The following is a 25698-nucleotide window of genomic DNA, read 5'->3' as shown; positions in this document are numbered from 1 at the left end:
GCTGAGGTCATCTGTAACAAGCCCCTGAGAGAAGCTGATGCAGCAGTCTGGGGACCACCCTGGGAGGAGCAAAGGCAGGGTAAGTGCTAGAGCTTCCAAGCCTCTGCCCTGCCTCCCAGCACCAGGGGCCTTCCTGCTCCTCCAGGCCAAGCAGGAGACCCAGGACTCACCTACCCCACCCCTACCCGCTTACCAGACTGCACTCTGTACAGAGTAACACCACCAGCTGGGACTACAAAAGCTGCCCAAAGGCCCCCCAAACCTGAAATCAGAAGGAAAGACATCCTGGAACTAACAAAATTCCTGTAAGGCACTTCCAGATCATCTTGCCTCTCTCGGTCCTTGGGTTTCACTCTTCTGCACAGGCCCAGCTCAGGCCCACCTTTCCACAGAAAAAGGGAGAAATGGTCCCCCTGGATTCCAGGTTACATGGATGGTGTCTCCGCAGGTGTGCACCCCGAGTCCGTCTCCATCCCCGCAACCCCCACAAGAGCAGAACCTCCTTTTTCCTCCTCGAACCAGGTGCTGCCCTGAGTTCTGTATTACTCACACACGCACATTTTTAGGCGCATGGAAATACAGACTATCGTGAAAGGCTTGTGCCTGTACAGAAAAGGGGTGCTCTCTTAACACATTTTTTTAAACCTCTGGACTGGAAATACAAGCTCTGATTACTGAGACAGCAGAGATGGGATTTTAGAGAAGAACAGTTGCTAGACATGGCACCAGCCCCGAACATTCCCTCTCTCCTCATTGCCAAAAAAAAAAAAAAAAAGGTTAGGGGAATGGAGAGTGGGATCTGTGAGTGACTATCCTATAGACCGATATTTAGAGACGTTGCACAAGCAGCCCTTCTGGGAGAGACGCCTCAGGCTGGTGCACTGGGAAGAAATCAACAGACAATATTGATAAGTGGCTCCCAGCACAATGTGGCCCGTCTCACTGGAGATTCACCGCAACACCACTATCCCCACAAGGCAGAACCTCAGGGGCCTTACCGAAAGGCAGCTTCTGCCTAAAACAGAATCTCCCCCAAACTCAGCCCTCAGCCAACAGAGTACTGGTCATTTGTTAACTCGAAGAGGAAAGAGGGCGGGGCTACTGGGGGCTGGTGAGCTGAATTTCCAATGGCTGAGGAGCGTATTTTCCCAAACATGTGGTCACATTGTCTTTTCCAAGTCCCGTCTGTTCTTTGACAGGCGTGAGACCTGATACCAGCTAGCTGGTGACTCCCCCCTTGCCGATTCACTGATTTCCAGTTTAGAGACTTTAAAAAAAGATAGGTTGAAATTGTTCTCTTCTGCCCAGGCTGGAACCTTTCACGGTGGTTAGTATTTCCACGCATCTAACAATACTACACATGGACGAAAAACAGGGTGGGCGTAGTCCAGGGCTCATGGCATTAAAAAAAAAAGTCTCCAGCTTGATGGGCCTCCCGTTGTAAGATGACGCTTTCCCAAGCTACAAGGATGAAGACAAATGATCGGTGCACACCTGCTCCTAACTATGGCTAAAGAGAGCCTGGAAAACCATGAGGCTCAGCCTAGCATTACATCACTGCACTGAGACAGCTCCTCACTGAAGCCCAGGCTCGGGGACCAGGAGGAAGCCCCACATGGCACCCGGTCCCTACTACACACGCAGACCAAGCCCGGCTTATCTTTTAATCAACACATGAATGGTTCTCACCAAACAACCACTTTACCTACTGCCCCACCCCCAAACTCCCCAAAATACTCTTTTCTGAAACACATTCTTCCCTTTGGGAAAGCAGAGTAGGTAAGGCTGCGATGGGAAGGCCCACTCTGGACACGAGCCTGAGCTGCCGAAAGGTGCCCCTGGCAGCCAGATTGGCTCGGTAAGCCCCATCCTCCAGACATGCCTGGGAAGGAAATGGAGCAAACCATACAGAAATGGCAATTCTAACTAACACCCAGCCAGGATAAAGGCCACTTCTGGGCAAACCAGCTCTGTGGTTTAGAGAAAAGATCGGTTCCTGAATCAATGCACAGTCAAACCCAGCTTCCACCAGCGGACCAATGACAAGACTTGGGCTGGCTTCACGAATAATAGCAAGCAGCCTCGGCCCCAACAGTGTCCATCGGGGCGAGTGTGGATGCCTAGGCTAAGAGGACTGAATGTCCACTAGCCATGACCCACACCATCTGCCGGCCACGCGACCAGCTGCCCCTAAACTGGTCTGTCTCCATGGCCACCAAGCTGCCACACTCGGGGGCTCTTCCCAAGAGGCCCGGCCGTTCCGCGGCAGGAAATACCACTGTGCCGGGGGGTGCAGAGTTAAGATGCCCACGGTAGGAGCCCCGGAACATGCACTGGGCTGCCGAACTGAAATCGACCGCCAGAGGGTCATTTCCTCCCCCGCCCCCTTTGGTGGGGGTGGGGCGGCATCCTGGGGCTGCCAGATGCCCGTTCCAGAGGGAGCACCAAATGCTACAAGGAGCAGCCACCAGGCTAAGCCGCGCAAGGCTGCCGGGAATCCTGGGCCGGCCGCGGTTCCAGGCTGCCCCCGCATCAGGAGACTCGACACTAACAAAGCCCAGGCAGCCTCTCCTCCACCCGGGGAGGAGGTTGGGGCGGGGGGAGGTTCCGGGCTGGCCCGGCGGAGCACTTACATTGCCTCGGAAGCCTCCAGGTTCGGGTCGCTGGCTGGGACTGGCTGCAGGGACTGCGACCCTCCCATCCTCGCTGCGCCCTGGCGAGCACACTAGCCGCGAGCGGGGCCAGCGTCCTGGCGCGGTTCCTGCAGCCGGGAGCCGGGGCGGACCGGCCGGCGGCCGGGGCTGCTGCACTGCAGATGGGAGCAGCTGCGGGCATCCGTGGCGGCGGCGGCGGGGAGCGGCGGCTGAGGGCCCGAGCCGGAGCCCGGGGAGCGAGCGCCGCGGAAGTGTGCGCGCGAGTGTGGCCGGCGCGCGCCTAAGATGTGCGCGAGTGTGGCCGGCGCGCGCGGCTCTGCCCGGGGCGCGCGAGTGTGAGCGTGAGCGCCGGTGTGGTCCAAGCGGAGCTGCTCCTAAACCCCTCGGCAGACCGGCTTCTGTGTGTGACACGGTGATGTCATCACCGCTGAGCGCCCCGACGCCTGCATCTCCACAAAGCTCCGTCGCAGCCTCCGGAAACGGGCCGGAGGAGGGAGGGCGAAGACCCTCCCTCGGCACCCACGCCGCCTCCCCGAGCCTCCCCCAGCCTCGCCCGGACCGCCCGCATTGTGTGGCTTTGAAATGCAAATGCACTGTGGGCTGGGGAGTGGGGGGGGGCAGGGGGGAGGGGTGGGGGGGCAGGGGGAAGGGGTGTGGTGGTCTCCGCCTGGCTGACCGCAGAGAGAAGTGGGGGTAATCTCACCCTGGCTGGCTCATCCTTCCAGGAGGAAGGGAAAGAAACCTCCCGGCCCTGGGGTGTGTGTGTGTGCAGGGGGAGAGGGCAGGTAAACAGGCTGCAGTGGGAAATGGATGAGATGTGTGCGGTTTCCCACTGCCGGCTTCTGCCTCCTTGGTTGTGGGGGGACAGCGACGCCAGGCACGAGCCCCGATGAAGCTTGTGTACCACAGCGATTCCAGGGCCTGGCTCCCTGCTCACAGAGAGCCCAGGCCCGGCCTCCAATTTGCTCACACAATGCAGACACAATGCGGACGGTGGGCAAGGCGGAGAGAAAGCAGCACAGGGCCTGCCACCGGGTAGGCAACCCCACCTTTGGCCACCAGGTGAATTCTCCACGGAGAGGCCCTGAGCAAGTGCTCATCCTAACTGTAGGCCTGGCAAGCTGATGAGCCCAGGCCAGGCCACCAGGTGTCTAGGGAAAAGGCAGCTTGCTGTGACCTGCAACCAATGGCCCATCTCTGTGATTCTAAACACACCCCATGGTGGTATCCCCGGCACCCACCCCACAGCCTGGCTAGGACAACAATGCCCACCTAGCCAGGTCCCCCACCTGGCTCCAGCTACCTCAGAAAGGTTCAAGGCTGGGGCCCCTGCGCCTTCTCACCAAAAGCTGTTAGGGCAGGGTTTCATGTCTCAGGTTCAGAGGTTCAGGGCACACCTGGGAGCCTGAGCATTTCCCCCTGCTCTGCTTTCTATGCAATAGCATTCAGAGCTCCAAACACAGACAGACAAGGGAATTAAAGTGAGCCCCTGAGGGTAAGTTGAAAACCCTTCTACACTTTCCCAGTGTGTCTTCACCCCACAGCGGCGTAGTGAGCTTAACATGCATCTAAACTGGGGCTAAAAGAAAAAAAAAAACAAAACGAAAACAGAAGTGCTCAAAGCATCTGAAAATGTCCTCCAACGCCCTGAGTGTTTTCTGAAACTGTGGCAAGGATATGTGGACAGGACCTTTGGAGGCTGCAGCTCATAAAGTCAGAAGGGTTCTAGACTTCTCTTAGTGTCAAACAAAAAGCCAGAAAAATCAAAACTGTTTCCCAGGACGCAACAACATGAAATTTCCAGGAAACGCTGAGAAGGTTTACTTTTGCATTTCCATGAAGATGGCTAATGACTGTGTCCCTCTTGCAGGGAAGGTCACTGTCAGGGTGGAGGAGGCTTGCTCTGGAGAGCACCTTCTGGGTGCTCATCACTCACTGCCAGGGCAGGGTGTCATCTGGGTGTGAGGATCCTGCCCTGTGGTCCCCTCCAGTGCCCCGAGGCTTTGCTTCCCACTAGATAGCCCATCTCTTGGGCCCCGTGGGCGGTTGGGAGTACCAGCAACCCTATCACGATTCCAAAAGATTCCAAAAGCCCAAACCTAGACTTAGTTTTTTAAGGAAAGCAACCCCTTCCCTGGGCACGGAGAGTATGGCCCTGAGCCAAACTTGGCACTACAGCAGGGAAGAAGCAAAATCAGAACCCATCTGCTTTTCCGTTCGTGACACACGAGAGCACAGAACCATCCAAGTATCCTCCTTGCTCTCTGCAGGTAGGGGTTCGCTGCAAAAATTGGAGAGAGCTTCAAAACGAGACCGGAATTCAAATCCTGACTTCTTCATTGTGGGGTGGCCTGGAGCCAACCACTTAACCGTCCCGATCTTCTGCTTCCCCAGCTGGCAAAAGAGAGAAAGCATCTATTTTGCAGGATATTGGGAAGTTAAATCAAGTAATATATGTGTATACATAGGGTCCCAGGAGCAGGACTCTAACTGGTGCTGAGCAGTGCTAATTTTCTTTCCTTTTTTATGAGAAGCATTTTCCCCTAAGTCAGTGCCATAAAGGAAACAGAGAAGCAATAAAATGAGTTGCTTTTATTTCAAGTCCCAACGACTCTAACGTCAGGACCCACTGACACTTCACAGGCTGCCACCAACTCAGTGAGGCCAAAAACACCCCCCAAGAACCAGGGCAGAGACAAGTGCAACGTGGGGACCAGCGATGCCACACAAATCCACACAAGGTGAGCTTGCATGGCGGGCTCACGCCCTCACTGACTACTTCTTGCTGCTTAGTTTACACACAACTGAAACAGATTTGGTCATCTAGTAATTGAGCCGACAGAAAATGTAAAATGAGAAAAGGGGGGTGGGGGGGAGGGAGAGCTGTTCTGGAAGGACAAGGTCTTGCTGTGGGCTGCAGGTGCATCCCAAGTTTGTGCACTCACTCTGGTCTCCGCCCCCCCCCCCCCCTTTCTCCCTCTCTACAGGTAAGGACGAGCAAGAGGGCTGCATTCTGCAAACCAGTGAGACAGCTCTGGCTGGGAACCCGGCCACACCATCACCCTTGCAGCCCCCAGAACTGGGAGCCCTATGTGTTTCTGTTTGTGCCACCCAGACGGTGCTGTTTTTGCCACAGCAGCCCAGGCGGCCCAAGACAAGCTGCTTAGCTTGGACCCCACGCGGATGCTCTGCGGACCCAGCCCTGGGTTATGGTCATGCTCAAGGATGGCTCATGACACAGACACCACCCCCGCCCCTCCCACTCCTGCCTGTCCACTGCCTCCCCCTCCTCCCCACCTCACCCCGTCCCACCCAGATCATTCCACAAAGGTTAAATCATGGGTCTGTACAGTGACAAAGCACAGATTCCATCTGGAATTACTGAAGTGCAAGCAGTTAGTGCCCCAGCCGCTCGCTCCCTCAGGTACGTGCGCCCGCACTGAGCAACCACTTGGGCGGGGACCTGGGGCTGAGGCTAAAGATGTCATGCCCGTGGCTCCCTTCTGTGGACTCCAAACCTTCCGGGAGGGACCGCCTTCACACGGCCCAGCTGGTCCTTCCTTCCTTACCGCCTCTTCATTCCCAGCCCGTTCTCCAGACTTCACCTGGGCTGCCCCAAGCAGAGCATTTCCCCTCCAGAGCAAACCAGTGATCCCTGGAGCTCCTAACCATGGCTGCAATGAGATCCTGAACTCAGCCACTCTTGGGGCCTTTGGACCTTGGGACACATACTCTGGGACCCTGATGCAGGCTAAGCCCACTTAAGCAATGGGCTCCCCTACCAACCCTCCCAGGGATGTCTCCCAGACCCGAGAAAACTAGATTCATCAAGGGATGCAGCCATCATTTCTAAAACTATTAGCAATTCAACACATATCAACACACCTGCCATGTACCTGGCCTATAAATGCTGAATAAGATGAGTCTATCCTCAGGTTACTGACACATACCAGAAAGATGAGCAAACCTCTGTAACTGAGAGAGAAACTCTGGTAGAGACTCTTAAATGCCAGTGAGGTCCGAGGGACTGAGCCACAGTCCAGAAAGGCGAGCCCTTTGAAGCATCTTTGATACCCCAGGAAACACACACTGGAGCAGCTCTGTCCTGGCCTGCGGCCTCGGAGAAGTCTCCAGTTGCCATAGCAGCCACGCTCTCCAAACAGGACCGATGGACCCCTGCACTGCTAATTAGCCCAAGCGCACACACTAAAGAAAAGTAGGTCAGATCACAGAAAAAATCCATCTGGAGAACACGAAGAATGTAAACACAGATGGAGAATGGGCCGGGTCCTGTTTCTTCCAGTCGCTGGCCTTCCCCACCGTCCACCGTCCGTGGCGGGGACTGCAGGAAAAGCACGAGCACCTTCTCTTTAGGGAGCCCAACTCCAGCCAGGCTCCCACTCCGCCAGGACCACCACTGCCTGCTGGCAACTCGGTCCTCCATTGGGGACCCCCAAAATCCACGCCCTGTCCCACGACTCTGCACTCACTGCCCTCCCCCGAGGTTCCAGCTAGTGTGAGCTCTTCCATCTCAGGCCTCCTGTGTGGCCAAGTTCCACATTCCAGTGTGAACAGGAGCCTGAGACCGGCAGGACTGGCCAGGGAACAGGACTGGGGTGGGGTTGGGGGCAAGGAATGGCACACTGCTGGCACTTTCCCCACCAGGATTTACAGATCTGGGATTCCGTTCTCTGGGCTTTGGAGATACAGCTTTCATGTCACACAAACTTGCTCCAAAAGCTGACCACAGCCTTCAGGAAGACGTCCCAATTCCGTATCCTGGCCTTCATCTCGTGATTCACTCCACCCTGGACTTGAGCAAGCAGGGTCCTCCCTGTGACCTCACTGCCGAGGAGGAGCCCCTCCCCACCTTCCCAACTCTCTCGAAGCTTCCTGGGTATCAGCCCCAGCTCTGGGCCAGCTCCTGGGAGGGAGAGTCCCGGCTGACCCTCAGACTTCTCTCAACCACTCACAAGTCAGAGCCTTGGCATTTGCTCACGCCATTCATCCCCTTTATCCACGTGTCTGCACCTGCACTCTGCTCTCCAGCCCTGCAGCACACCCCCATGCACAGCCAGGGCTCCATAAACACGTGCAGGGGACACCTCAGAGGGCGTGGGAAGAGGTCCTGGCAAAAGTCGTCAATCATCTGGTGAACAGAGAAAGGGGAGAAGATTGATAGGTTCTTCCATTTCCGGGGCCACGGGTATCTATTCATCTTCCAGACTCCAACATTCAACTTCATATGCTTGCAGGCTCAGGAAGGAGCCTGAGTGGTTTTCTTGGGCTGAAGCACAAGCTCAGGTAAAACCCCATCTCTTCCAGAAAGTCCTTTCTCTTTCTTCTTGGAAAGGGCTATCTACTATATGTCTTCCTTGTCAATTTCATACCAGATCTACACATGAGACCTTCCAGAGTTCCTTCCCAGCAAAGACAGCTCTAAAGACTACCCTTCAGGGGGTAAATCCTTTCAATTCTGTCAGGATCAAGAATGGAGATTGAGGGGTTCACTGTCACACCCAGAAAGGCACCCCAAAATGTGCTAGAAGAGAAATGGGTAAAGAGAGATGAGACTTACTTTTGTTTCAAGATTACCAACGCAGGTTACAATGTTAATCTTTGATGCCCAGGAGAAGAAAGGGAGCCAGGCTGGTGCAGAAAACACCAGGTCTACGCAAAACTTTAATTAGTGCCAAGAAGTGTCATCATGGAGGAGTCAGTAACACAAACACCACATCCGAGAAGACGAAATAAGAGCCTCGAAATCTGTCTTTACCAAATTCATTCAGCTCGTTTGAGATGGATATGGTAGGAGAACTCCTGAGATCATTTTTTAGGAAATAATACCTACCTAAATTTAGAAAAGATTTAAGCTTGCAGTTTAAAAGAGCACAAAAGAAATTGGGCTGGAAAAGGTGTATAAAAGCCAGAGGGGGTAAGGTTATTCTAGAAATACTTATTGAAGCCTTTGTTGGAATAAGCTGCAAGTCTGGCCCTAAGTTTCCCAACAGCCAAGGCAAAAAGGGAAACAATCACAAGCAGTTACATAATTCATTAAGCCCAGCAGGTTTGGGGGGAAAAAAAAAAAGGCCACTCCACGGATGAGCAGGTGTCTCGTGACTGCCGTTCTCAATGTACTCTCTCCTGTGGGCCCTCTGCCAAGAGACCTTGACTATGGCGGACCATGCCTTTGACAATAGCCTTCCACCCATATAATGTTCCGTGCCATCGGGCTGCCCCTGTGAGCAGAGTCGCCGCTACTCAGCTCCCTCCAGCAATCAGTAAGATCAGAAAGCAAAGAAGTCCCCAAAGGATATATCTTGAGTTGTCCCATCCCGCAGAAAGCATCTCTAAGCATCCATGGTGCCAAGGCAACTTGGTTATAGAAGAGGAAGCAAAGGTCAGCCTGTCAGGGGCATTTAGCAATGAAGCAACCGCTTACAGATTCGGTCCTCCCCTCAAGTAAGGAAGGAAGCCCCCCCGGCTTCCAAAGTCGCTGCCAGTGTCTCTCCATGACTGTCGGGGCAAATACACAATGCCACCGACGGCACAGGAAGCCTATGCCTGGCAGAACACGCAGGACCCCGGGAGGTCAGTGAATTGGATTCTGAGGAAGGTGGGATGCCCTTCCACGTGAAGCCGTGACAGGTGGCCATCTGTGAGCCACGCAAGAGAAGCTGGGGAGCATGAAGAAGGAGGCGGCCTTGAAGAGGGAACGTCCAGATCAAGGAGCAGAGAGAAGCCCGTCAGTGAACTGCTGAGGCCCCGTGGATTTATGGAGAAGAGACTCAAACGTGATGTAAGGAACACACGACCCTGAAAACTGGGCAGAAAAATCGGGGCAGACTTCCTTGTTCGTTCTAACTAGTAGCCTACGGTTATCAAGGAAGCCTACATCTGGTTCAATGTAAAACGTTTTCATAACTCTTCATTTCTTTTTTCAAGGTAAAGTTGCAGTTAAACCCCTTCGGTGCTATTACCAAAAAACTTTGACTTATTAAGCGGATTCATTTTTAAGTGGCCTTTCTCAGGTACCAATTGTCTTTTTCCAGACCTGTTCCTCTAAGAACTTTTATGAATGAGGTTTAAGGTCCCAGGCAAAAACTGGGTGGCCCGGGGTGGTCACGCGCCGAACAAAACTCTGACCTCCAATGTTCAAGCTCGTACTTAGAAATAAAGTCAAGTTTCCCCTCAAACCTGGGAAGAGAGAAACAAGTGACGTGCCGCACCAGAGCCTCTCTCGGACGGAGAACGTAACCAGCGTTCTCTCCCTTTCTTCTCCAGGAAATAGTTCCAAGAACAGAAAATTCCATAAGCACTTTCCAGTGCCTGTTAAGAGCTCAAATACTGTACTTAGTTTGAATGCCAACGTGTTAATCCGCAGAGTTCCTCTAGAGCTTAAGCTGACTGGTTTTAGAGGCTACTTGGTACCGGGAAAAAGAAGAACATTCAGGTGGAAACAGAGAGGGGCCGTCCCAGCTGCCAAAATCAGCAGCAGAGTAGTTTCTGCAGCTGGACTGGAGAGCCAGACTGGGTTGAGAACTCCAGGTCCCACCGTCTGCAGGGGGAGAGGGTTCCTCCCCTTGGCTCCAAAGACGCCATCCAGGGGGGCAAGGCTTCCCAGATGAAAACACAGACAAGCACATTCAGAAGCTCTGGGTGTCTCACTCCTTCCCTCACTGTAAACAGAGGGCAGGTCCTCCTGAAGTCCTGGCCCGAGCAGCAGCCCCCTCGCAGGGCAAGGTCAGCTGGTCTAGGGGCATCCCTTTCCAGCCTCAATAGCAGGGACACAGAGCCTGGTGTGGGGCTGCCCTAATTGTGAGCCGTGCACGGAAAGCCAGGAGCTGAGGACCAGAACTGCTGACTCAAGGCTCCGGGAGAGAACAGAAATCCAGAACGGCTGGGCCAGAAATAGCATCCACGAGCACCTACTGATACATAATTAGCATAACGTCTGAGGAGAGACCGAATGAGTGTGCGTGCGTGTGTGTGCATGTGTGTGCACAGATGTGCGTGTGTGTGTATGTGCGCATTACCGAGCCCTAAAAATATTTCCCTTTTTGTAACCCTCCCAGTGGGTCTGTGTAATTCCCCCTGCGCCCTGTCTAGTCGTCGCTGGATGCAATTAGCCTGCAACGGTGTCTGAAGATAAGGGATTACTTCTCCTAAACACTCAGATTTTTAGGAATTGATTTGTCCATGTGAAGACAGTCTTGCCGTGACAACAGACTGACCCAGTTCCATCCCGCTGACTTTAAGGAAATGTGGGAGAGGCCCCACCAGGTCTCCTAGCAGCTTTCAGAGGCTGATTACTTTTTCAATTTTGACACAGAATAAGCGCATGGTACATTTACATGGCTTTGCAGCTCAAGTGAAGAATCCAGAAAGAGATGAAGGGCTCCTGCTTTGTGATGGCCCAGCCTGGGAACATGCCTCCGATCCCCAACATGGGGGCGGGGGGGAGGGGGTCCTTTGTTTCTGGGAAGTCAACATGTCTCTCCAGAAGGGCCTGCCCCGACCCCTTTATCCTAGGGTATCATCCCCCTAGGGGAGATGGGGAAGGCTGGGTGCCCAGGAACGAGGTTCGAATTAAACTCTCTTCCTCATTCACCTAACTCAGAAAGATTCATGGATAATAGGAGAAATTGCTCATTAACCTGAATCCTTAAGCTGACCCAAAGAAGTAACCAAGCCCCTCTGGCCCTCGGTGTCCTCATTTGTGTAATAAAAATAAATTGGAACTTCCCACCAACATGGATATTGCAAAAATGAAATAACAGAGAAGAGGTTCTTCATACAGCCGTGCCAAGCATACAGCAAGTGCTCAATACGCGTCAGCTGCGACTGCTGCTGCGGCTGTTTCATGGAAAAGCAAGAAGGCACTCTGTCCCCACTGACTCTCACAGCAGCCCCGGGACACCAAGTCCAGAGCTCCTCATCCAGCTGGCAGGCTTCCTGGAAAAGGAGTCTGCTGAGACACCCAGCCGAAACGGCTCCTACCACAACTTTGCTCCAGGAACTTGTGACCTCGGGCAAGGTCCTGACCTCACTGGGCCTCAGTCTGCCCATCTTTAACATGGGGCCAATAAAAGCCCCATTATCTAAACTCCAGAAAGGCCGCAGGGCCATGGGTTTGCAGAGTCACCAGGCAATGATGCTCAGTGAGATGGATTTCTAAAGTCAGGAGCAGGGGTACTTACTGGGGGCACAAAGTAGGCAAGTCATCCCTGAAGAGCCAGCCATTTCGCCTTTTAGCCAGGACAGAAAGAGCTAGGACTGCATGCTGGATGGAACCCCGTGGCAGATTACACCCCTCCTCTCCTGAGCCCCAGCTTTGGGCAGCATGGGGAGGAAAGGCTGGTGCCGAGCCCACGGTCCCTGGTGACTTGGCCTGGGAGCTCCCCCCACCCCAGCATCACAGCCTAGCCCAGGATTCCCTGCCCCTGCAGAGTCCCCTCAGGAGAGTGTGGCCCCGGTGTGTGGGAATCACTACTATACCCCCAGAGGCCTGCACAGAGCAGAAGCTCAACAGACATTCATGAGTGAATGAAGGAAGGAAAGCATGCAAGCCACAAGGACAGATTCACATCCTCTGCACCCCCACAGCCACCACCCACGTTCCCGCCACCATCACCTCCCAGCTGAACCATGGTGACAACCTCCAGTGGTCCCGTGACCTCCAGCCTCTAATCACCACCCATTCTCCCCTTGGCCATTGGAGATCCCCCTTCCACGCCACAACGCACCTGGGCCCTGACTCTCCCCTGCTTTAAAGGGGAAACGATCCCCCTTGCACATCGTGGGTCCCAGCAAACTTCCGGGACCCTGGCTGCAGGCCCTCCAAATCCGCCCACTGCCCACCCCGTCTGCCACTCGGCCGCTAACCGCACTGCTCTACCCCTGACCACCTGTGCCCCCCCGGCCCCAGCGGGTCTAGGCCTGCCCTGACCTGCTGCCTAAATCTGCTGGGCCTCTCCACCGCCCATCCAGCCGTGGCACCTGTGCTTCCGCTCTGAAGCACCCCTGCCTTCTTCACCCCTCCGGAGCATCCCCAGCCCCTCCAGGCCGACCAGGTGCTTTCTTCTGGTTCTTCTATTCTCAACTCTGTGGGACACTTGCCATGCTGTATTAGCGCTGTGTCTGTCTCTGTCTCCTCTGCCACAGCACTCCCAGCGCTACTGGATGTCAACGGAGAACCGACATTGCTGAAATGCCTCCTGTTTGTCAAGCACTGAGCCACATTCTCCATACACCTTGTTTACTCCTCACAGTTAATGCCAGGATGCAGTTACGACTAGCCTCGTTTTAAAGATTTTAGTGAATGAAGGCTCAGAGAGGTCAAGTAACTTGTCTAAAGTCACACAGATCCTCAGTGGGGCAGAGGCAAGTCTTTCCAACTTGACATTCCTCCCCCTGGACCACCTCACCCATGGGATAGGGCACAGAATCAACCCAGGACTTGTATGCTGAGCGGGTGGGTGGATGGATGGATGGATGAACGAATTGACAGACAGACAGAAACAAGGCAGAAGACCGCACTACATGATCTGTTCAGACTCGGAGCACCTGTCACCTTCCTGCAGCTGCCACATCAGGCCTGGGACTTCATCTCATGAGCCTGAGTGTAAGAGAAACTAACTTGCCAAAAGGCCCTAGGAAGGGAGGAACCCTGAGGCAGGCATGTTCTGGTGAGAAGCCCTTCTCCCACCCTCCCTGCCTGGCACCCTGTCTTGGTCTGTGGGTGTTTCTCTACCTCCCCTTGGGCAGTCTGTGACCAGGCCTGCTGCTGGCAAGCCCTCTCTCCTCCTACTCCAGCCTGTCTGGCACCTCCAAGGCACGCACTTGGCTTGGAAGCAAAGCAGCCTCCTCTAGGGCAAAAATCTAAAATTATCACGTGGCGCCAACGATAATACGGGGCCAAGGGCATTACCAGGAATGGAGGGGGAAACTCCCAGAAACTCCTGCTGCCCTGAAAGCTTCCATCCTCCAGCAGCTGAGAGGGGCACCCCCAGCCACACCCTCACCGGCCCCTCCCAGCTCCCCTGGACCCTCTGCTCCCCACGTCAGGTCCGACTCCCTTCCCAGCCACTCCGGGGGTCTGGGGACAGCAATCCAGCTGGGGTCACAGAGATGAAGGTCAGCTGTGCTCCAGAGAAGCTCCACCTGGCTGCCTGCTCTCCTTCCCACAAGAGGGACAAGGAAGGACACAGCCAGGGGCCTGGGTCGCTCCTCTCCACACTGGCTCTGCCCAGAAGGACAAAGCCACCTTCTACTGACTCCACTGGTGAAGTAACAGCCCCTCTCCCCTGTGCCCCTCTGCTGAAGGAAGCGGGGTTCCAGACTTGACACCCAGCTGCCCAAACGCCGGCTCCCACTCATGAGGCCGACCAGCAGCCAGAAGCCCCAGGTCCGGTGGCCTGTGCTTGGTGCGCCGGGGGGGGGTAGGGGGGGACACTCTACAGCACAACCGGGCCCAGTATGCTCTGCAAGAAGTGGTCTTCCAGGCACGAGAATGCACGTAGTGACATGTGGCTTAGGTGAATAAGGAACAAGCCGGCTCCGGTGCGAGTCGGCTCAGCACAGTGCCTTGCTGACGGCATCAGCATCCTCCAGAGAGAAGGGTCCTGATCCCACCTACAGAATTAACCACTGGGCCGGCAGCTGGCAGACACACGGGCTCTGAGTGCAAGGACGTGCAGCAGTTTTCAAGGAGGTCACGTGTCTAACCTGGGAGGAAAGGGGACCAGCCTGGGTGGGGCCAGGGACATGGGCACTGACTGCCTCTCCAGCCAGGAAAGCCTCTCAAGTCTTGGATGAGCCTGGGGAGAGAGATGGGAGCAGTGCTGGGCTGCCCGACGTGGGCAGGGGCCAGGGGACATCTCACCGGAAGCCGTGGTGACCCATGGCCACCCGCCTGCCCCCACCCCAGGCTGCGGTTCGGGGCAGCCTTGCTCAGGGGTGTTGCACCCTGGGCCTTCTGCCCCAGCACGGAGCTACTTCCTCCTTGCTGGAAGCTGCTTCTCCCGTCTCATTTCTTCCAGGTCTATCCAGGCAGCCCTTGGCCAGACCTCCAAGTTAACCCATTCCTTCGGAACAGCAGTCCCCAGCAGGCCGACTGGCAGATCAGCTCTGGACAGGGACACTGGCTCAAGTTCACACCCACCTGGCCCATAGGCCAACACACCAGGCTCTTTGCCACGAGCCTCCAGAGGGTCCAAAAACGCATGGTCAGCTGTGGCAGCCTTGGCATGAGTGAGGGCTTTGGACCTGCATCACTAGAAAGTTCTTTATCATGACTGCCTGTATGGAGTCAGCTTCCTGCAGCTCAATGCATCGATACCTGATGCTCTCAAGACCACCTTCGTAGGCCGGGGGGTCCGCTGATCGTGGACGCTGCAGAAGGGCAGGGCTGGAGGCAAAGGGAGGGCCGGAAGCCTGGCCCCCGCAGTTGACAGTGTCCCTCCCATGACAAGTTCTGTGCTTTAGGCAGGGTTGGACACAAAGCTCGCTCTCCTCCCCATGGCTTCTCCCAGAGTCACATCTGTTCTCCCAAAGGCTTGTGTCCTAATGATTACCAGCGGGTATGGGTGGGGGAGGTGTGTGAAAACTCCTGGAGAAAAGCCATTTGCACTGGAAATGTGAGGTTGTGTCATCATTTCCACAGCTGCCATTAGAGGCAGAAGGAGGCGGCAGGAAGTCACCCAGCACGCTTGCAAGAGCAGAACATCTGTCGATTCCGTAATAAGATGTGCCCCAGGTCTCGCTGGCCCACCACTCCCCTCCAAGCCCAAAGAGGTGAAGACAAAACAACCACTGGAGGAGGAGTGGGGAGTGCGGGGGGGGGGGGCATGGGCCACACCCGTGTGTGCCGAAAACACACGGAAGGCATGCCAGCGCCCACAGGAGAAGCCCAGCCGGAAACGGGGACGGATGCAGGATGTGCCTCCAACCCGGGAGGCCAGTAAGGACCTCAGATTCTGGCCCACGCTCGAGCAGCAACAACTTCCATTTCGGCAAAATGAAATTTTCACTGGTGCATTTTTGAAATTAATTTGAAAACCTCCAGGGACCCACCAGAGGGGGAAAAGACATGTTTTATTTGGATCCGTAGATCTAGGCCACCGCCCTGTGGCTAAAAGCAGCCGGAGAGGGAGCGAACTTGGCACCGGCCCACAGGTGCAGTGGAGGGAGGACTTCAGGCAGTGGAACCACCGCCACACCCAGTCCTGTCCTGGCCCACGGGCAGGACATGGAGCCTCAGGACATGGGGTGGGGCAGGGTGGGGAGGGGGGCCCTGGTCAGTCCAGACCCCAGTCCTGCCCTGCCAGGCAGCTGGAGAAAGCGCCTTTAAAAAAATGCAAAACTGACTCTATGTCTGTCGGGCCTTGGACCTTCTGGACCCTCTCAGAGTAAAGCCCGGCAGCCCAACGGCCAAAGCTAAAACGAGGTGGCAAAAAACAAAAGGAAAAGAAATTAAGTAGTATTATATTATGGCCTAAAGTATAAAACAGATAACCACGAGTCCATCCATTCCAACCACAATAGGAATAAATGAGGGAAAAAGTGGGGACCGTCCCCCCAGGGAAGAGTTTGTCTGCCGGCAGGCGGCCTTCAGACTGGAGCGCCGGCTTCACCCCCCACCGGCTGCCCCTGAGGGCTTTAGACCCGCCAGTCCCCATGGTGACTTGGGCCAAGTCCTCACCATGAATTTCTCTGTCTATAAAGATCCCACCGGCTCTGTCTCTGGAGAGCCCTGGTAACCCCTGGTAACCCTGCAGGGCATCCCCACCGTTCCGTGGACACTTGCCTGCAGGGGTAAACTTCAGGCCAGCTCCAGCCCAAAGGACCACTCGTGGCATCACAGATCTGAATCGTCAACACCTTGCAGGCCCCGTTTCCAACGCAGCCCCCGCCAGGGCCTGGGGGGCAGAGAGCACCAGGCCCCTCCTCTCCCAGGGCAGCAATCGTGGAAGGAAAGCTTTCTACGACAGCTGCTTAAGTCCTTGGCCAGACCCTGGTGGGAGAGAGCAGAAGCTTCTACTCCATCACAGCTGGAGCAGGAGGCAAAGACACAAGTTCGGAGGCTCGGGGAGCGAGATCCGCACCCGTGGCAGCTGGGGACGTGCTGCGGACACAATGGGAGAATTGTTCCCAGCGGAACGCGGCTCATTAATGGCACATTCATCAGGCCCCCCCCACCCCACCAAATCCACCCCAGACACGTGGAAGGGGCTATTTAAAGACGCAGCATGCTGCTTCCCTCCATCCCTGCCCTGTTCCCTGGGGCCTTGGCTACACACAGGGGAGGCACCCTGCAATGCAGCAGCAGCCCCCACCCCACCCTGCCCTGCCCTGGCCCACCCTGGCCAGGCATGAACGCCTCCTGTGTTAGGTTCCAGCAGAACCTGGAGTGTCTCTGATGGAGGCCGTGTGGGTGCTCAGGACACTCTGAATTGTTGTTTCATTTTGGGGAGCAGACTTTTGCATGATCATTCCTAATACTTTTTTTTATAAGCAGTGAACTCTGTGAATTGAGAACTACAGCACAGCTTTGCAAACTCCCTGAGATACACCCCAAAATCCAAGGCTGAGAAAAGCCAAGGCCAAGAGTCTGACGGGTAACCAAGGAGCCTGCGCCAGGGACAGGTGGGGGACCCCTTGGCCAAGAGGGGAGACAAGGGTTGCAAGGAGAGCTTAGAAGAGAGAGGTCCCGCATTCAGTGGGTGAGTGCCCCCTGCTGGACATCCCGGGAAATGCCTGGAGTGCAGACCGGCCTCCTGGCGGGGGTGAGGGTACTTGGGTAGGAAGGAGAGCCAACTGCAATCACGCTCTCAAGCAAAGAGCTCAAAACAAGTTTGGTTTTCTCCTTTGGCAAAAAGCAAGGCTATCGATGCTGTCCACAGGCTAACACCTGGGAACAGTCCTCTGCTGCCCACAGGGGACCTGGCAGGGCTAAAGGTGGCCCAGCTGGTGTTAGGTGACTCAGCAGGGAGAGCTGAAAGGAGGCCCAAGGTTGAAGCCAGGCTCTGAGGCTTCCCAGCCTCTGGGAAGGGCTCAGTTCTCCCCTCTGGGTGGAAGCACCTGCAGGAACTCTCGGCTCCAGAAATGCAGGACACTTGCGTGTCAGTCTCCATGTCAGTGTCAATGTCCTGCTAATTTCCAGCACCTCCGACTCCACAGTGTGACCGGCTCCCTGGCCTGGAGGACGGCGGCCCCGGGCCCCCCACACTCACCACGCTCAAAGAACTCACAACTCTCGCCCCAAAGCCCTGCTGCTGCTTAACCTCACGCCCCGCCCAGCTCCGCCGTCCCGGCCCTCACCAGCTCTGCTCCCACCAGGCGGGCCTCCCTCAGTGCCCACAACACAAGCTGCCCGCTGCCTCCTGGGCTTGGGGCCCCTTCGCCTGCCCAGGCCAGCAACCCCTCAGCCTCCGCGCCTCGGCTTGGGCCTTGCTGATTAACAGCGTGAACAAGGCAGGAGCTCAGCCCCACCGGGGAGCTCAGGCTCTGTGCACAGTCCTGGGTGCCTCGTGTTGGGTGCCCAGTCCCGCATGCCCAGCACTGAGCACTTTATCTGTATATGACCTCAAATAACCCTCACAACGCTTTAAGGCAACTGTCACCTGCCTGCTTTACAGAGGACACGGAGGCTCAGGGAGCTGAGGTCACTTCGGCAAGGTCATGGAATCAGCATCCTAGCATCTGGCCAGGACCAACCCCCCACTCCTCCCGCCCAACAGCGAGCACCTAATAAACACGCAGGATGAGAGCTGGGGTGTCCTAGCTGTCTGTGACCAAGCTGGGGGTCAGGAGCAGAAGCAGAGCTGGAACTCACCCTGCCTTCTTCCCTGAACCCCGAAGACATGAGGAGAAAAACAGACCAGAGAGTCAGGACCAGGAGTAAGCCCGGAGCAAGGCCGAGTCACAGGTGACCAGCGTGGGTGGATAGAACTCGGCAAGGGCACGAGGGGGTTTCCAGGTAGAGGGACGCCTCGCCTGTTCACGCTGATCTGTAACAACTGGGACAGGGGCTGGAAGATTCTATTTTATAAAGAAATGACTCAAAAAGAAGAATGCGAACTATTGAGGGCTTTTAAGCTCCTTAGCCGTTTCCACACTTCAAAGCTTCCATTCGCTCATATTCCCAAGCAGTAAACAGGCCACTGACCGACTCAAACTCCTCATCTCAAACTCAGTTTCCGAAAGAAGGTGCCCTGGCCGGGCGCCCTCTGTGCACGCCTCATGAAGACTGTATTTGACGGGACGCAAACTGAAGAGAGGGGACATCCGGTATGGTTCTGCGACGTCAAGTGCAAGGAGAGAGTTCTGTCTGAAAACCCTGGCAGAGGGGAGGGGAGACACTCAGACCTGTGGCCTCAGAGCAAAGCCGAAGCCACAGGGGGAAGCCCAGCAACAGTCATACCCCACTGACCAGGGTGCCCATAGGTGACAGATTTGCCACCCCCTGAGCACACGGGGGTGTGTGTTGTCAAGGGTGTCCCCTCAGCTCTGTAGCCCGTCAGCCCGGAGGCTATGGCGCCTGCCCCTTCCATTCTCCCTCCTGCTGGTCCCACCACGGGGCCACGTCCTTCCTGCGCTGCCCTCTCAGGACCCCAAAGACCAAACAAGGGACTCAAGTGCTGATATGAACGGACCCCCCCCACCCGCCCCCTCCCAGCCTCCAGCCTGCTGCTGGCCCAGCCCCACGGACCAGGGAGGTCGGGTCCCGACAGGGAAGCGCCCGGTGACTCAGATCAGCACCAGAAGTTGGGGCTGTCCTTGCCTCTCTGTCATCCCTTCCTGCTGAGTCACCTCCTCCTCATTCCCAAACCTCTCTGTCCTCCCCCCCACCACAACCTCCCCGTCTCTGCTGGTGAGGGCCACCGCCCCTCTGAGCGGACTCCCACATGACCTGTTCTGCTTGCCTCCTCTGTCCCCTCACATCGACCCCCACAGACACCAGAATAAACCCGTTCAAGTTCTGATAAGGGCCTTGCTTTGCCTGAAACTTTCTGTAGCCTTAGGAATCCAGGCAAGAAAACTCCCTGGCCTCCCACATGGGCTCCTGTGCCCCATCCCTGTCCCTGTCCCCTCCCAGACTTGTCCTCTCCCTCTCCCTGCTCTAACCTCACCAAGCCAATGCCCTGATGCTCCTGGCAGCTTTTTCTGTGCCTGGGCTCCGGCAGAGGCTGCCCCTGCATGTCTACCCTCTCAGGCCTCGATAGTCATATAGTCATCCTGGGGTGTCACCCAAACACGGAGGCCCACCGGGTGGGGGTAACCGTGCCCACCCTGCAAGGCCAGGCTGGGCTGGGCCCCGACCTCTGAGCACCCTGTTTTCAGCTAGGGTGTCCTGCTCCCCTACTAAAGTCTTGCCCACTGCAGCTTCTCCTGCCCCCGCACACAGCCCGGCCTATGTTAAATGCTCAACACATGGCAGCTCCTTCCCTGCGGCCCTGACCTCCCCCACGGGTAGGGCAGGCCACTGACAGCTGACAGACAGAAGGGACAACTGGGCCATCTTCTTGGAATCTGAGTCTGAGGCAGGACCTGCAACCTAATTCGCAAGCAAAGTGGAATGTTAATGAATGCAAAGTGAAAATGCAGAGCCCCATGTTCCAGAAGGATCGAGAATTTTAGGACCAGGAATTTCAGGACGGTGAGAGCACAGCACTGAAATAAGCACAGGGTCCTTCCAAGCACCAGGCCCTGGGTGACTGTCTGGGTGGCATGTCCATGAAGCCAGTCCTTGTTCGAGACCCCAAGGAGGAGTTTACCCAGGTGCCTGTACCAGCCCCCTGGGCCGCTGGAGGGCAGCGCTGCTAGAGCAGAGATGAGAAGCAGGTGGGGACAGTTCAGCCCCTCCATGCCAGCCCGTCTCCACCAGTGCATCCCTGACCCGCCGGGGCTCGTCCTGGGACATCACTCTCAGGGAGCCGGGCCCTCAGCCATGGCCAGTGCCCCTGCCAGCCCTTAGCAGGACTCCTGGACAGACCCTGAGCGGCAGAGCAGCCAGGGCCCGGAGACGAGGGCCTCGCACGTCTAATCTCCTGTCACGTCTGTTCGCGTGCGCTGATTTCTTCTCCTCTAAAATGGGCTGGGGGAGGGCAGGTGAAGGTCTTTCTAATAAAACTCTCAGACCCCTTCCCCGCGTTGAAGAGTTTAACCAATGTTTTCCAAGTCTTAGTGGAATAACAAAGAAGCTGAACTCAAAATTCACAGCATGTTGGGACGCCTGGGTGGCTCAGTGGGTTGAGCCGCTGCCTTCTGCTCAGGTCATGATCTCAGGGTCCTGGGATCGAGCCCCACATCGGGCTCTCTGCTTGGCAGGGAGCCTGCTCCCCCCTCTCTCTCTGCCTGCCTCTCTACCCACTGATCTCTCTGTCAAATAAATAAATAAAATCTTTAAAAGAAAATTCACAGCGTGTTGATATTTTTGTAAGATGACAGAAATGTTGACTTAATTTAAGCCTTTTGTGTCAAAGAGAAGCATTAACTCCCAGAGGGCACATAAGCCACCACGCTTCCAGGAGGCAGACTGAACTTACTGTCATGGCATCCTGTCCTGCAAGGTCTAGCTGTACAGAACCTTACAATCCCTCGGGACACAGATCCTTAGGGAGTCATTACTAATGGTCCGAACTCACCATCCCTGACTCAGCACCTCGCTCGCAAATAACGGGTCTCACTCAGATGCAGGTTCCCCCCAGACAGAACCTGAGAAACATGGACAGTGCCAAAGCTGGGCTGGCACTCGGCCTGCCAGCCCCGCAACGCCGGCCCTGAGGAGGTGCTGTCACTTACTGTTGCCTGTTGATTCCCTGTTCTGGGATTTTGAGACCTTCTCAGCAGATCTCCCACAGACCTGATAGCAAACTGCATTTCAGAGATCAGCCAGAGTTCCCAAATGAAGCCCTTGTCCAAGGACAGGCAAGAGAGTGACCTGGCTGTCGCAGGGTGACAACACCCCTACGATCCAGGCCCAACACACCACGTCCTGTCGGGCCAGATGGGCGACAGCATCTTATCTCCCGTTTCACATCACCATCTGGAAGGTATTAGCACAACCGTCCTTCCTCACAGCCCTTGGTTTTTCCTCCTTGAATCCCCAAGTGCACACGATCACGTCATCGGGTGAGAGCTAAGGCCAAGGGCTCAGCTCAGATGGAAAGTCACATGCAAGCTAGAGGGAAGAAAGCACTTGGACACTGTTGCCCTGGGGAGCTCAGCTCAGTGGGTCGGGGCACTGGACAGCAGGCCAGCGGAGGGATGTGCTTCGATAAGGCGAGCCCGGGCGATGGGAGACACAGCACACTCCTCTGACAGTCAGCGGCCACCGAGCAGCAAAGCCCAAATCCAAGGTGCCCAGACCAGCTTACAAATTGGCTGGACGCTCCAAGGCAAGCCTGTCGAGCTATTTCTGGTCTCCCTTCAGATAAACCAGCATGTGAAACCCAGCCCACGAGAGAGTGCGAACAGCCCCTTAAACATTGCTGACCTTCACACGTCCAGCTGGGGGCCGGCTGTGCACAGTTAACCCTGAACGGGGGTAGCCATTCCTTTCCAGTACATTCTCACCTTCTCTCCCTCCATATAGCAAACCTGTGCTCACAGAAGGAAAATTACTTTTAAGCTTGACCCAAGCAAAACTGTCTACTTAAGAGAGGAAAGGTCATAAGCACCATCCCAGACCTATGTGAGGGCGGGTCGGGAATTGCCACCAGTCACCGGTCACCCAGTCACCTGGGTCCTGCTTCCCGGCGCAGGATTCCTTCCAGGCCCTCCCAGGCCCTGGTGACAGAGACTGCAGACGGGGAAGGCAGAGGACACAAGGAAATGCATCTCAGATATCCAAGATTCAGGGATTTCTTCAGCCCAACACAGTGAAGCTGCTCGAGGCCCGTGAAAAACCACAACAAGAACATCACGTGATCGTCTGAAGTATGAAATTGCCAATATTTGAACATGGCCGATGGGGGCCTCCATCTCATAGGAGCCGGCTAGTCTGGAACCTCAAAGGCCCTGAGCAGGCGCAGAGATGTACCCCGATTTCCTACGCCTGCTGGGAACTGGCCACGTCGTTTGGACTTGTCGGCATGTACCTTTCACAGATCTCTTTTAAATGGCACAAAGGAATTCTGTTATTTACTTTTAAGTTTTTGATAGTCTGTTATTTAGAGAAGAATTTTGGGTAATCCCTTTTCTTTAAAAAAAAAAAAAAGGTTTATGTATTTATTTGAGGGAAAGAGAGAGGGAGAGACAGAAGGAGAGGGAGAAAAATCTCTGCAGACTCCACGCTAAGCACAGAGCCAGAAGCAGGACTCGATCTTATGACCCTGAGATAGTGACCAGAGCCGAAGTCAAGAGTCAGACGCTTAACCAAGTGAGCCACCCTGGTGCCCCTCGGTGATTCCATTTCTAAATTAAAACAAAAACAATAATACTTTCACTTTGTCATTCAGTTCTTCCTAAGGCGCTTGCTTACATAAAGATTCAGTGGAACTCTGTGAGGCAGCAGAACCCACTCGGGCTAACCCACAGCTGAAAATCTTTTTGTGCTTTGGATGCCGCCAAAAGAAACGAAACTACTTGGGAGCAAGAAGGAAAACAGAAGCTGTAAGTCAGGACGAATTCCCTCTACTTCCAACTTCAGAACTTTCTGAACTGGAGGCTCTGACCCTGGGCCGGAGAGACCACCTGTGCTCCCGGCACTTTCTGCCGATGACAGAAATCAGAAACCCCAGCCACCAGCTGGGGCAGAGGTCTCCAGCCCTGGGGAGCTGCTAGTAGCCAGACAGGGGAGGAGACCAGCATCTGGACAGGACCACTTTCCCCCATGGTTCTCCAGGTGTGGAGCCCAGGCCAGCAGCACCATCACCGGGGAACCTGTAGGAATGCCGAGTCCTGGTCTGCTCCCCAGATCTCCCCAGTCAGACGCCTTAAGGCCGGGGCAGCAACATGTGCTGTAACTGGCTTCTTCTGGTGCACACTGGAGTCTGGCCTCCACGGACTTGAGTTAGTTGACAGGCTGCCCCGCGGTGTCCAAGGGAGCGCTCCAGGGTCTAAAGGGACCCTCGGCTGGGATTCCTCACTAAAGGAAAAAGCTCAGGAGGTTCTGGGACATAAGCAGACTGCCCTGTTACTCTGTTTATTAAGTGTGGTACCACTGCAAGGTTTCATCTAAACAATTCTGTGGCTTTAAAAACATTTTTGAATGTACTTAACAGATGGGAGTATAAGCGGCCTCTGACAACGCCGTCATCTGCAGAATGTTCTCAAAGGTCTGGTCCCGGGGCAGCCCACAGCACAAAGGGAAGCTCAGCCAGTTAAAGCAGGTTCCCAGGCTCCTCCCTGAGCAAGGAGCACTCTTGGATGTCCTCCAGTGGTTTTCCTAGAGGAGATGGGGTACATCCAAATTCCTTCCGCCTTATTGGAGAACTGCCTCAGAGATGGGGATGCCATCTCTCTTTTTCCCTATTCAGAAAGACATCTTGGGGCGCCTGGGTGGCTCAGTTGGTTAAGCAGCTGCCTTCGGCTCAGGTCATGACCCTGGAGTCCCCGGATCAAGTCCCACCTCAGGCTCCCTGCTCAGCAGGGACTCTGCTTCTCCCTCTGACTTCTCCCCTCTCATGCCCACTCTCTCTCTCATTCTTTCTCTCTCTCTCTCACAAATAAATAAAATCTTAAAGAAGAAAAGACAGAAGACAACTTATGAAGGAAGGATATAGCACCAAAGAATGGACAGGGAATTGGGAGGGAGGGACACACGTGGCTTAAAGCAAACCCTCCAGCCCCACTTAAAATTTTTTTTTAATTTCTAAATTTAAAGTACCAACCCTGCTCCTGGGGGGGGGCAGCCCTCTAGGGGGACGGTCACGTGTCTGCTCTGCCTGTTTCCTCCCGTCCCCATGCCTCACGCTCCGCCTCTCCTGCCACTACTCTCAGCAGGATGAGGAGGGGGATCAGAGGGGGGTGCTAGTGTCCCCCTCAAATCACAGTTTGGAACTCTAATCCCCAGTGTGCTGGAATTAGGAGGTGGGGCCTTTGGGAGGTGCCCAGGTCCAGAGCACCCCCACAGACAGGATTAGTGCCCTTCTCAAAGAGACCTCACCAAGCTCCACCACCGCTTCCCCTACACGAGAACACAGAGAAAAGTCCGCAATGTGGAAGAGAGTCCTCACCACTGGGCCGCCCAGCCTCCAGACCTGGGAGCAGTACATTTCTGCTGTTTCCGAAGCCCCTGGTCTGGGATGCTTTGTCACAGCAGCCCCAACAGGCCCGGATGGGTGGCCTGGCCCCGCAGGGCCTCGGCTGATTGGACATTGATAACAGTCCCTGCCCGCCCAGGATGCCCTTCGTAGTTACTCCCACTGATCGGCAAGGTCCGGTGCAGCTGATTCTTATTATCCATGCGGTTACATTCTAGAAAGGTGTTACGGACACCGAATTAGCTGGTTCTGAACCACTGTCCCCAGGGGTTATGCTGGCTTGGGTTCCTGCAAGTTTCTGGTCACAGCCCTTTTGTCAACGGGTCACCACGTAACCCGGTGTTACGTGCATTTCTGTGTGAAAACGCCTTATTTATTAGACATCATTGAGTTCACAGCCAACAGCATCAGCACCCCTTATGCCCAGGTGCTGCTTATCTAGCAGGAGTAGCCCCTACAGAAGGCACACCACAGCCTTCCTGAAACCAAAATGCACTCCACAGGCGTTTCAGCAACTCCACTTGGGGGCCACTGTAAGCAGCAAAACCATGAACGAAAAGCACAACGTGATAAAAACCGTGGCAGTAAATATACCAGGAGAGGACCCTTGTTTCCGGCACGAGAGCTGGAATAAGACAGGGCCTCCTGCTCTACCTCAGCTGGGCACACAGCCCCCAGGCACCCCCGAGTCCCTCGCTGCTCTGTGCACGCTCCCAGAAGGCCACAAGAGAGCCATGAGCACTGATCGCGGGGTCACAAACAAACCTCAGTGAGAGGCAAATTCACGAAGACAGAAGCAACGAATAAGGAGTATTTTGTGGAAGCGGCCAGTGACC

At 55.4% G+C, this 25698-nt stretch overlaps 1 protein-coding gene across 16 annotated transcripts in view; it reads right to left on the bottom strand.

The window, feature by feature from the left end:
• TACC2 (transforming acidic coiled-coil containing protein 2) overlaps positions 1 to 25698 on the bottom strand; it is a 205913-nt gene that overhangs the window by 69699 nt on the left and 110516 nt on the right. The window contains exon 1 of one of the 16 annotated variants that reach the window (XM_047703151.1): positions 2634 to 2796. The exons of 14 other annotated variants lie outside the window; for them this stretch is intronic. In XM_047703151.1, the coding sequence (XP_047559107.1) occupies positions 2634 to 2701 (68 nt within the window). In that variant the 5' untranslated portion in view covers positions 2702 to 2796. Of the gene's footprint in view, positions 1 to 2633; positions 2797 to 25698 lie in introns of those variants that run through there. One more of the 16 variants, XM_047703150.1, reaches the window with a different exon arrangement.

This window comes from Lutra lutra, chromosome 14, assembly GCF_902655055.1.
Source record: "Lutra lutra chromosome 14, mLutLut1.2, whole genome shotgun sequence".
Classification (NCBI taxonomy): Eukaryota; Metazoa; Chordata; class Mammalia; order Carnivora; family Mustelidae; genus Lutra; species Lutra lutra.
The sequence above is the reverse complement of the archived record's forward strand: the minus strand, read 5'-3'. Positions and strand labels throughout refer to the sequence as shown.